The 12,604-nt window shown below is 36.5% G+C and overlaps 1 protein-coding gene across 1 annotated transcript in view; it reads left to right on the forward strand.

Annotated features, from left to right (window-relative positions):
- The first annotated feature begins 5,238 nt into the window (after positions 1–5,238).
- The window catches only part of PHACTR2 (phosphatase and actin regulator 2), a 135,264-nt gene continuing 127,898 nt past the window's right edge, over positions 5,239–12,604 (forward strand). The window contains 1 exon segment of the mRNA XM_037520503.2: positions 5,239–5,445. Within this exon segment, the coding sequence (XP_037376400.1) occupies positions 5,400–5,445 (46 nt within the window). The 5' untranslated portion in view covers positions 5,239–5,399.

Raw genomic sequence — 12,604 nt, forward strand, 5'->3', positions numbered from 1 at the left:
TTCTCCTGCCAAACTTTTAGTCATTCTCATTAGATAAGAATATTCCTTTCACATTTATTGCAATTTGAATTAATGAAACTTTCTTGATTATTCTTTATTAAATGAGTTAGATGATTATTATGCTATATTTCTTATTATTTGAGACAAAGTTACTAACAAGAAAATAATATTTAGTTTGCCTGTCTTTCTCCTGATCAAAATCAGGACTTTAACTTATGGTAAAAAATCGTTCTATTTAAAAGTACATCTCCATTTACACATCAAGTAGTTGATTATTTTCACCTTCATTGTTCTATTTCTGTGCTCACTGTTGTTTCTTGCATTCTATCCCTAATCAGACTCATCTTTCTTTCTCAATGGAATATTCTGTAAAAGTTCCTTTAGTGATCAACCACTTTAAGTGAGAGATTATATACTTGTGTGAATGATTGTTCATCTGGGCACAGGATTCCAAATTGACAGTTTTTCTCCTTAACACAAAGAAAATTCTGTTGTCTTCTTGAATTTATCGTGATCTCTCAAAGCAGCAACTGACTTTTCTACCTACACTTTTAAATTTTTTTCTCTTTCCTCTTGTTACTCAGTTTCACTTGGATGTGTCTCAGTATGGATTAATTTTTTCCTTGGTGACACATAGGATTGATTTCATTCTTCACTTGGATGAAGCACATAAAATGACACAGTTTTTCTCCTGGGGTGAGGGATCATTTTTGGGAAAGGAAATTCCAGCACTGGCCCTTGAGGTCTCTATTTTCCAGAGTAAATCTTCCAACTGTCTGGCTCAATCACTAAGTAAGCACACGTGAGGCACACCACGCCCTCTGGCCCTCTGCAGAGATTCAGGGCTAGGTCGGAGCAAGGTATTTTGTTAATCCTTTTAGCTTGAGCAAGCAGTAGAAGGAAAACTCAGGAAATAAATCATATAAAAATATGAGAACAATAGGGAAGGCTAGCTCGTCTTACAGGTTTGCTTCCTGTTCTAATACTTATGGAATGTGGAGTTTTCTCCTCTGCTGATGCTTAATATAACTAGAATGTCCCAAGTTGTAATTCTTTTCTTAACCAAAATTCCCCTTTTTCTATGTATATGATCATCTTAAAACTAATATCTCTCAGAATTGCTATAATGAAAGGCAAAGGAAGAGTTTAGTTGTGTAACATTTTAAAAAAGAAATTCCTGTTATATATGCAGACTTTCCATTGAAAATTACAGAAACCAGTAAAACTCTATTTGCTTTTAAGTAGTTGTACTTTTCTAAGTTAAGCTGCCTCTCACAAAATTTAGTCATGTTTGGGAGTAATGCTAAGTTTGTTTTTTTAAACAAGCAGATATTCTAGTGAAAAACTACTGTAATACTCTTAAATTTGCATCAGCTTTCAGTTTCTGGGTTAGATATTCTTTCACCAAATTATTAGAACTTCTTGTATTAAAAGTCTTCTAGCTTTAGAAACTGCCCTTTAACACCTCTACCAGAGTAAGGAAGAAAAGAGTTTTCTGCTTTTTAATAAATCCGGTAATGGTAGGTAGAAAGAAAATAATGGACTGAAAGGATGCTTTAATGTTCTGTGAATTTCTGTTGTTTCTACTGACCACTGTGTCTACAAAGCAAACTAATACATTGAAAGTCACTACATTTTGATTACTAAGCTTCATTTCCTTCCCACTAGAAAACAGTTTTCTAGGGGTACAATTTACACTACTCGGGGTCATGCTAAATATTAGGTGGGTATTCATGGCCAAGTCCAGAAAAATAGCCCCGATTAAGAAAGAGTATCTTTCTCTATCTGCCTGAAGCCACCAGCCTGGTTGCTTCCTGGGCCTCCAGTGCTCTCATCAGTCATTTCCTCTCCTGGGAACCTGCCTAACCCATCTCTCCCCTCCACTGCCTGATCTCAAATGGCAGCCTCTGGGCAAAGCAGATGCCCAGGATGTGTATCCATGACACTGGTCCGAAGCTTAGTGTGGTCCACCTAGAAAAGGCTGGTAGGGTCCCAAGTTAGAGGATTTAGTAGTCAGAGGTGACTAAATGTAGTCACCATGAATCATCTTGCCCAGCCACCAAATTTTACACCTGCAATTTGTATTTTAACCTAGTACAAAAGAACTTTTTCACAAATAGATTGCTAAAGTTTAGGGTTGTATCTGCTTTTCTTTTTATCTAATAATAGATCTAGTGATTTCCTTCCATTAGGAGTACAAGTGTTACCTTTGGGTAGCTCACAAGTAGGTTCAGTAATGCTTATAACAGACAGTCCAGTGAAATCTGTGTTACAGGGTAGAATGCTTGAAAACTAATAAATACAACTGCTTTGTCAAAAGACAAATCAGTGTCAGGGAGGGGAAATTCTATCTAGCTAATCCTCTAAATTTAATTTCTTCCTGGATATAAATGAATAAATCACAGAAGTTTTCTCAAGGGTTGAAAGTTATTTAGACTGTATGGTGGAAAAATCAGTAGATGCCATTGTTCCTGTAATTTTTAGTAAGATGAAGCATAGACTATTCCTTGAATTCAGTCATGGAATGATTTGATGAAAGTAGTGGTTTGCTGAAGGCAGCTCACACAGGCCAGTTGTTAAATTTCCAGGAATTTTGTGAACCAGTTGACATAAATTTTGCAAGCCAGTTGACTGCTTGTTGAATCGGCAATTGTAGGAGTATTTACATTATGGAAACCGGCAAATACTACAAATTACAAATCAGTCTTGTCCCTCACCCTCAGCCAAAACCAGTTGTTAGGAATTTACCAGGATATTACTGGATAGGAGATTGGTTTAGAAATATAGAACAAAGAACAGGGCCAATAGGAAAATGCTTAAGAATTTTAAATAGATGGCTTCTTCAGAGTTAGATGTTGGCACTAATCTTGTTTAGCATTTTTGTAAATTTCCTGGAAAGAGGTATTATACAGAGAAATGTCCATATTTTTCAGCTGACATTAAATGTTTCCACAGTTAAACTACAAACCCCAGGGATTAACACCCAGAACTCTTACTAACTGAGAATTGGCTAAATAATAACAGATGGACTCTAAGAAGGCAATTTATCTCAATTTACCCTTGTTAGATAATAAATTCTAACCTTTATGTTTTGACCTAGGAATGAAATTTAGGAATTTCTGTAGGTTTTTTCTCTGTTAGAGTAATTTGTTAGCTGTGATAAAAGGGGCTCTTCAAGGCCAAGCTTCATCAGAAGCTCTGGAAACAAAAATGTAGGCTACCTTACAAAGAAATCTTAGTGTACTCTTCCTGCAGTTTTGGTTGACATGCTTCAAGGATAATGTAATGGAATTGGAAAAGTTTCAGAGAAAAGTGTGTAATCTGATCAGGGATTGCAAGGATCCCAGATGAAGCTAAGATTATATTAACCAGCAAATCATGAAAGGTTTTGAATAAGGTAAGTATCGATGGATTAAGCAAATCCTGAAAGCCTAGAACTATAGAGTACCCTTTTGATGTTGGAAATAAGAATTTGTGGAAAAAATAAAAAGCAACATGTTCCTCAAGGGAAAGAAATAATGATAGCAAAAATAACATATTTCAAATTTTAACTTTGGTCAATTAAAAAAATCATTATGTTCACATATTTTAATGCACAAAATTTACTGTATATTTCCTCTAACCAATGACCTTGCCTAATGATTAGTTCTTTCAATGGATGTAAAAATGAGAAGTGCCTTCCTCTCAATTCAGGCTGATATGTTTCTTCTTGTTGTTTTCTTTAGGGCAACTTAAAGCAAAGAAATGGAAGAGCTGTTATAATTGTTTATTCTCTCCACTAAATGCCCCAGGATGGATGTGATCCTAAAACCTTTGCACCTCATAAAGAAATTTAGTTAGGATTAATTTAATTGTGCTAATTACAAGTCACATCTTGGTTAATCCTCAATTTTATGTTTAAAAGTCAGGGTTTCTTAAGAGTGAATTAGGTAAATTCACTTTTCTAGGAAATTGATCATACTTCTCTAGGAAAAAAAAAAACAACCTTCCCCACAATAGAGGATGGGCCATTTTGGGTGTGAAAAAATAGGGTGACTTAGTGAACTCAGTTGAACCAGACAATCAATGTCTGTTCCAAAAATAAAGCAAGCCTCTGCATGATCTTAATAAAAACTTGAGAAAAAACGATTTTCATGTTTACAAATGAAATAACTCAGATTATACTTTTATAAGTTATATTCTATAGTTTTTAGTGGTTTAGAGTTGAATGTCTAGGATAAGGTAAATTACTCATCTTATTAATCATTCGTAAATACCAGAAGTATTTATTTGTACAGTTCATCTGTGGACAAGGAGAGAGAATCCAACACTCCCCACCCCAAGTGGAAATCCAAGTATAATTTATGGTTGTCATATCCAAAGATTTGGAATCTGCCAGTTCAATCAGGTGAGGTTCCCAGTTGGATGAACAGGTGAATGGGTAAGCCATGGATAGAGATAGAGCCATGGTGAGTGGCCCTGGGTGGTTTTGACCGTGTTGCTCAAGGGTAGACTGTATTCAATGTTTTAGGAAGATGCAATAATAGGACATTACAGCTGGATTTTATTCAACTTTTAGGGAATGTTATTTTCTAAAATAAATTACAGTTTTTTTCAGCGTTTGTGTGTTTTAGGCACCTTCTCCACCCCCCCACCCCCCATGGCCTATGGTCTGTGCTCATCCTGATTCTTCTGCAATGCAGGAGAGTTGAGTTAGGTGAGCAACAGCAAAGTGTGCTTTGCTGTTCTCTCACATACACCATCACTCAAATTTATTGTCCAACCTGAGGGCAGGCATCCACGTTGTTTTTCAAAACTGTATTTGTTAAAAGGAAGGTTCCCTCAAGAGTAAAAATGCACATGCAACACTCATCTCGTAGTGCTGCAACACTGCAGACACGGTGTGAGGAAGGAACTAACTTGAAAGAAACACGTTTTCATAAATTAAGGAGCGTGACTAAGTACTTTAATTCCTTTTCTTCCAGTCCCCGAAAGGATCATTTGACATTGAACCTTTTAAGTTAAACAGGAGCCTCCCGAACTCCACGACTCTGGGGGTGTGGGTAGCGCGCGGGGGCTGCTGCACCAGCCCAGGCCTCTTTTCTCCCCATTTTTTCACACTCCCCCCCGACTTTCCTCTCCTTCCCTCCCTATCGCCTCTCCCCCTCCTGCTTCCCCCGTGACCCCTGACCCCAGCTAATCTGCATAGAGGAATGACAGGCATCCGCTGGGCCGGATCCGCCTCGCCGGCCCCGGCCGGCCGGGTGGGGAGACCCGCGCGGGGAGTAGGTGAGGGGACCCGGCGGGCGCCTGGGGAGAGGCCGGGAAATGAGCGCTTGGAAATCTGTCTGCGAGCGGACCCATGATCGAAGGACCAGGAGAGCCGCGTGATCGCCAGACCTGGCCCTGCGACCCTAGACATGGGCCAGACCTCGGTCTCCACGCTGTCCCCGCAGCCCAGCAGCGGTGAGTTCGGGGCGCGCCGATGCGCCCCCGCTGCCAGGGCGCGCGGCGCGCTCGGCCCGGGCCGCTGGGACCGTCCAGGGCTTCCCCACGAGCCCCGCTCTGCCCGAGCCCGCCAAGTCCCTCCGAGAAACCCGAGAGGCAGCGCTCCCCCAAACTCTTTGTCGTGGAAAGTGGAATGTCTTTTGGGATCCTGCCGATTTTTTACCTTAAAGGCACAGGCTCCATTTTCTGCGCGAGATGCCTGGCTTTGGTGTTTATCTGAATTACTTTGGAAATTTACGAGAAGCGCCATTTGCGTATTGCTTCGTGTGTTTTTCAAACACGAAACTTAGAGAGCACGATCAGCGTGCCAAAGGCTTTTTCTGTATTTACCCTGGCTTTCGAACAGACTAGAATGGAATTCTTTCAAGCTTGTCAACTGATTTATGGTTTGTTTTTCGGGTAAAAGAAATGCCGAATGGCTTCTTTTACTCTGGCTGAATGCTGAATAACTAACTTTTTAAAACGCGTAATTGTTTCAGGCCATCATTGTTTTGTGTAAGTTACGCACATAAGTTATACATTTTGGGGAAGCATTTCATGAACTCAGTTATTGAGGGGCAAAAGTTAGTTTTCTGAAGCATGTGGAACGTTTCTGAGTTAGAATGCCCTGTTTTGAAAGTTTCTTTTTCCATTTTCTTAAACAAAAAAAAAAAGGAAAAAAAAGAGAGGGGGGAGGTAGGTAGGTTTGGCATTTCTCCATTAGCATAGGGATAAACAACTCTTTGATGGCGTTCCTTGTGATTGGATAAAGAAAAAAAATTTTAAAGGTACTATTTTGATATTTTGTTTCCATCAACAATTTAAAAAAAAAAAAACCTCAAAGGGCCATTTACGTTATTCCTTGAGATATTTGATACAATTTCGAAATTGTATAAACATCAACAGGATCTTGCTGAAAGGAAATGACAGGGCACAGATGAAGGTTTTTGAATCAGCTCCAGGATGTCTCTAACTAGATAGCTTCCTATCATTCCAGCCTCCCCCCATATGGGTTTGTTTATATTTCAGAATTTCACTCCCTGAAGTATCAGAAGCTTTGCTGGGCTTATGTTAATGCCAGAGGAGGACAAACTCAGCAAAAGAGAAAAATCAGAATCCAAAAAGATCACACCTTCCCTTACTGTTAATGACACCAGAGCTTAAGGTTGATAAACTTCTGGGGGTTTCTGGAGGGTCTGATTTTGACTTTAAATTTAGTGAACTATTTTGTGTGCAAATAAGGTTTAGTTTCCTTTGTCTTACTTTAAAGTTTTGTGACTTCTTTCCTATCATTTCAAGGAAGAGTTAGATTTTTAAATTTTGCACTGGCAAAGCATAGGATTAAATCCATTCTCTAATACAGATGTACAGCAAATACTGCCCTGAATTTAGTTCTAATGCCACAAAATATTTTTAGGGTCTGTATTAGAAAAGTGTGTCTTATTCTGTACAAAAACCAAGGAATATTACACAAATCAAGACTAAAACAGTAGAATCCTAAAATGTAACTGTCCTAGTTTTTACCTAGTACAGGAAAAACCCAGATTGCTATAATTCCTTTTAAAAATGACTACTCCACTTGAGAGATTGTGCAGTTTAATGGTAAAAAATAATTAGAATAAAAAGCTTTGCTTGACCATAAAAGATATTTCAGAGAAAAATCTCATGAAACGGTATTTAATTGCAGGTCCTCAATAGTTGCTTAAAAGTTTGCATATGTGAAAGTGACCAACCCAGACATCTTGAATAGAGAATTTTGGTGTTTTTTTTTTTTAATTCCATAAAGGATGATAGTGATTAAAGTCTTGGTATTTTATGAGTGAAGCAAATTTCTCATGATATCCATTTAGGTTCTCTATATCTATTATGATTACTCTACTTCTCTGAAAGTTTGCCATCATATCAAATAAAAACAAAAGCAGGACATTTGGTTGTCATATCTAAATTTTATATTCATCTTGGTGTTCATCACTGAGTTGGAGACTGTCAAACCCTCTACTCTGGTGAGTGTCTTGTTTACTCTATGTAGCTGTTGAAGGCTGCCTTTACAAATGTTGTGAAGATCCTTGTTCTGTTAAATCTTACCCAGCTCTAGTTGTTTGAAGTCTAGAGTATCTGCTAAAAGATTACATCCTCAACCTAAATGCTTAGTGGAGAAAATTTTTAGATTATCATTATAGGCCACAAATGAGCTTGCTTCTCTCTCTTTGACTTAAGGTTCTTTTCAGTCTTTGAATTTAGGACTAAGTCTATGCATTTGGGTTCTAGGAAGACCATTAATGATATTTCTAGGGGGAAAAATGGTCTTAGACCTATTATTTCTATTTTTAAAAACAGGTATATTGACATATAATTCATATGTTATAAAATTCATTCATTCAAAATGTGCAATTCATTGACTTTCAGTACATTCAAAGTTGTGCAACCATTACTCCCTATTCTTACCCCTCTCAACCTCCACCCCCAGCTCTAAAACCACTAATCTTCTCTCCGTTAGATTTATTTATCCTGAGCAATTGATGTGAATGGAATCATAAGACATGAATCCATTTATGATTGACATTCACTTTGCATAATATTTTCAAAGGTTGCCCATGTTGTAGCATGTATCAATACTTCATTTCTTTTTATTGAAAAGTAATATTCCATTGCATGGACACACCATTTCATTTATCAATTCATTGGTTGATGGACATGGATTATTTCTGCTTTTTTGCTCTATGAATAGTGCTACTTTGAGCTTCATGTAGAAGTTTTAGGTGAACTCTTGGATATATAATTAGGAGTGGAATTACTGGGTTATATGGTAACTCCATGTTATATTATGTTTTTAAAAACTGCCAAATAGTATTCCAAGGCAGCAATACCATTTTACATTCCCTTCAGCAGTGTGTGAGTGTTCCAGTTTCTCCAAGTCCTGCAACATTTGGCGTTATCTTTTTGATTCAGCCATCCTAGTGAGTGTGAAGTTGTATCTCATTGTGAATTTGATTTGTGCTTCCCCAATTGCTCATGACTTCGAGCATCTTTTCACGTGCTTATTGGCCACCTGTATAACACCTTTGAAGAAATGTCTATTCAGATACTTTGCCCAATTTTAATTGAGTAATTTGATTGTCTGCTATTAAATTCTAAGAATTCTTTAGATACTATATACATGTCCCTTATCAGATACACGATTTACAAGTACTTTCTTCTAGTCTCACTTGTTTGCATCTTTGGTGTCATATCTAAGAAACTATTGTATAATTAGAGTCAAGAAGATTTATGCCTATGTTTTCTTCTAAGAATGTTAAAGTTTTAGCTCTTATATTTAGCTATGATATATGTTAACTTTATGGGTGCTGTGAAGTACAATTCCAACTTCATTCTTTTGCATCAATCCAGTTGCTATCTACCATTTGTTGGAAAATTTTGAATTGTTTTGGTATCCTTGTCAAAAATCAATTGTCCATGTATGTAAGTATTTATTTCTAGACTTCCAGTTCTATTCCATTGATACATATGTTTATGTTGCCAGTATCACGCTGTCTAGATTATGGTAGTTTTGTTGTAAGTTTTGAAACAGCAAAGAGTGACTCTTCCAACTTTGCTCTCCTTTTCCCGCATTCTTTTGGCTTTTTTGCATTTCTATATGCATTTTGCAATCAGTTTGTCAATTTTTGAAGAAAAAAATCCCACCTGGGGTTTTGATGGAGAGTGTGTTGAATTTGTAGATCAATTTGCATAGTACTGCTATTATAACAATATGAAATCTTTCATTACATAAACATGGATGTCTTTCAGTTTTAGATATTTTGAGGTTTTCTAGTTTTTAGTGTATATGCCTTATTTTCCCTTTGTTAAATTTATTTCTAGGAATTTTATTATTTTTGATGTTATTGTAAATGATGTTCTATTACATTTTGTTTTCAGAAAGTCCTTTGGTAGTGTATGGAAATAGAAAAAATTGATTTTTGTATATTGGTATTGTGTCCTGCAACCTTGCTGAGCTAATTTCTTGGTTCTAGTTGTTTTTTAGTGGATTCTTTAAGGTTTTTATTTTTAAGATCACACTGTTCACCAGAATACAGGTAATTTTACTTTTTCCTTTCCAATCTGAATGTCTTACTTATCTTTCTTGTCCAATTGCCTTACTCATTATATAGTACAAAGTCAAAGAGAAGTGGCAAAAGTATACTTTATTATCTTATTCCTGATATAAGGGGAAAAAACCCAGCAGACTTGTTTATGAGTGTCTTTGTCATGAAAGGGTGTTGGGTTTTAACAAAGCTCCCCCTCCCTTCTTTTTTTTGCTTCTTTTCAGATGATCATATGGTTTTGTCCTTTATTCTGTTAATATGGCAATTTCATTAATTGGTTTTCAGGTGTTAAACCAACCTTGCATTCTTGAGATAAATCTATATCCTAGTAGTATATGGTGAATAATCCTTTTTACATGTTACTAGACTTGGTGTTTAGTATTTTATTGAGGACTGGCTCCATTACTTATTTCTAAGGGTGAGTTAAACAGGTATGCCCCAAGTAGGGTAATTTCAGACCCTTTGACCCCTATCTTAGAAACTTTTAGTATTTCATTTGACAAATGTAAGACATAATGGACTGAACACAAAAAATATTTGTTGAAGACATGAATGATTCAATAAATATGCCTAATGAACAGCCCAACCACTTAAAGTGAATAGATTATATGAGTAAGGGATATGTATTCTTTTGAATCTTTTTTACTTCCGTAATTGCATGTTACTCTGGCTTTGTTGTCTGAAGTGTGGCATCTGAACTAGTAAATATTTGTTCTAGTCTTCAGTCCCATTTCATCCCCATTCTGCCACAGATCAACTCTTGACTCCTTCCCCTCAGCCCTTGCATTGAAAGAGCAGACAAAGTCACTCTCCTCATATTTAGGAGACAAAGAAACAAATGAGTAAAGTATATAGGACCACACCTAGCTGATGACAGAGCATATTTTATCTATTTTTCTGAATTTCCATGTTTTTGTTAGGGCCTTATGTTTTTCTTGCTTAGGATATATATCCATTTCCTTGTAAAGCTGGTTTAAAAAGAAATGCTAAAGGCAAACATAAATAGTTCATTTTCATTAAGATAACATGCACAGAGACAGAAGTAGACTTTAGAAAATGGTTCATAATAAAAATGTGCTTTATTTCTCCCCAGAACCCCCAGTCCTTCCCAGTTATAGCCCAGCATGAACAACTTTTCTTTCATACCAGTTTTCATTCATATATGTGGATTTCTCAAAACACAAATAGCAAGATGTACTGTACTTCCTGCTCTAGAGTGTGTTTTTCATATAGTATAACTTGAAAATATTTCCATATTCATCTTTAATTCAATAAATAAACTTTTTTTTTTTACTTTTCAAGTTTTATTGATTTGCCATTGAATTACATAACTATATAATTTTGGGAACACAGTTTCACACCTCCATATGTATATATATATATTTACCCTTGAACAACTCTCCAGAGCCACAACTCTAACCTCCACACTCTCTCTTATCCCTTCTGGTAACCAGTATATTTTTGAGAGAGTCTAAGAATTATTCTTAAACAAACAATATTATACTATATCATAAATTCCTTTAAAATGCTTTTTAAAAATATTTCTTGTTTGTGTTTTTATATTGTTTCTGGCTTCTTTGTATATATGCGCTATTACGGACATTGTTGAAATGAACATCCTTATCTAAATATCTTGAACTCCATGTACCAGTAAAACCTAGCAGTGGAATTGCTGGGTCAAAAGTTTTGTATATTTTATTTTGGTAGGCTTTGCCAAATTACTCTCAAAGAGGCTGTATCTGTATAACTTCATAAATGGGCATTCCTTTATCGGCACTCCCTCATCAACACTGACTATTGGGGTGTCTCAGACCATATGGTGTTTTGTGAGTAATAGAAGTCACTCCCTCTGGGTGAAGAAGCTCTGCAAGTACATGACAAGAATTCTGTCCCAGTTCACTCAATTGTCTAGATGCATTTGTGCAGTGAACTCTCTATGCAACTGTACATGACCACATTTGTTGTGCGTGATTAATTTTTTAATGTTGTAAATCTATATGTAAAAAAAAAAGATACCTCATTTTGATTATGAACACAGTAGGACATTTGTTTTTCTTTTTCTCTGAATTGCTTATTTATAGCCTTTCCTTATTATGTGTTTCTCTTACAGATCTGTGTGTTAAGGAGATTAGCATTCTGTCATATATTATAAATATTTTCTGTTTTTCTTACCTTTTAAATGTTTTTATATAAAGCAATCCATTTATGTAGAACTGGCATGACAGTCATGAATCTCTCCTGCTTTGGAAATGAACAGAGTCAGGGTTTCCAGATCCAGGGCCCACCTGGAACTGAAGCCATTAGTGGACTTGCAGCTGTATTGGCGGATCTCTAGCTCTATGGAATTGGACTTGGCTTTCAATTCAGTGGTTGTTTTTAAACCCTGTTTCTCCCTCCTTGTGAATTCACAACTTGGAACAAAAATACAGACTCTAATATATCCATCTTCCTTTTAGATTTAATTTTCTTCTTTGTCTGCTTGATGCCCATGGTCCTCACTTGTAATCAAAGAAAATCTGCAAATAATGTAGAACTAAGCTACTTCTCTTTGGTCCATAGCTCACCAAGTCTGGTTAGTGAGTAATAATTCAAATATTTTTAGCTTAAATTTATTTTATCTTCAGTAGCCTGGAAGGATAATCACCAATGGGCGAGTCAGACTTTACCTTTGGCCTACTTAATGCTGTGGGGAAGAAGATAAGAAACCTGATGGTTGATACTGTAATTAAGCTTCTTTAATTTGCACTGAGGAAAAGTTTCAACATGTTTCCTCATCCTGCAGGACCTCAGTGCAACAGCCAAATTGCCAGTCAGATCTTGAGAGGAAAGATTCATAGTTAGTGAGCACCGAACTTATGTGAAAGTGAGGTGGAGGTAGAAAGCAATATCTTAGTCCACCCTTCCCTCACACCCATCTGAATCAGGCAGCAAAAGCCAGAAGCAACAGTTTTTGTTCCTGGGAATAAGCAGATAGCATTTCTTTACAAAGTTTGATCTAACCATTATCATTATTTTTATGAACTACCCCCTTTGTTTATTTTCATTTCAAGTGACTG

This window comes from Talpa occidentalis, unplaced genomic scaffold (genome assembly GCF_014898055.3).
Source record: "Talpa occidentalis isolate TD23 unplaced genomic scaffold, MPIMG_talOcc4v2.1 talOcc4.2, whole genome shotgun sequence".
NCBI lineage: Eukaryota > Metazoa > Chordata > Mammalia > Eulipotyphla > Talpidae > Talpa > Talpa occidentalis.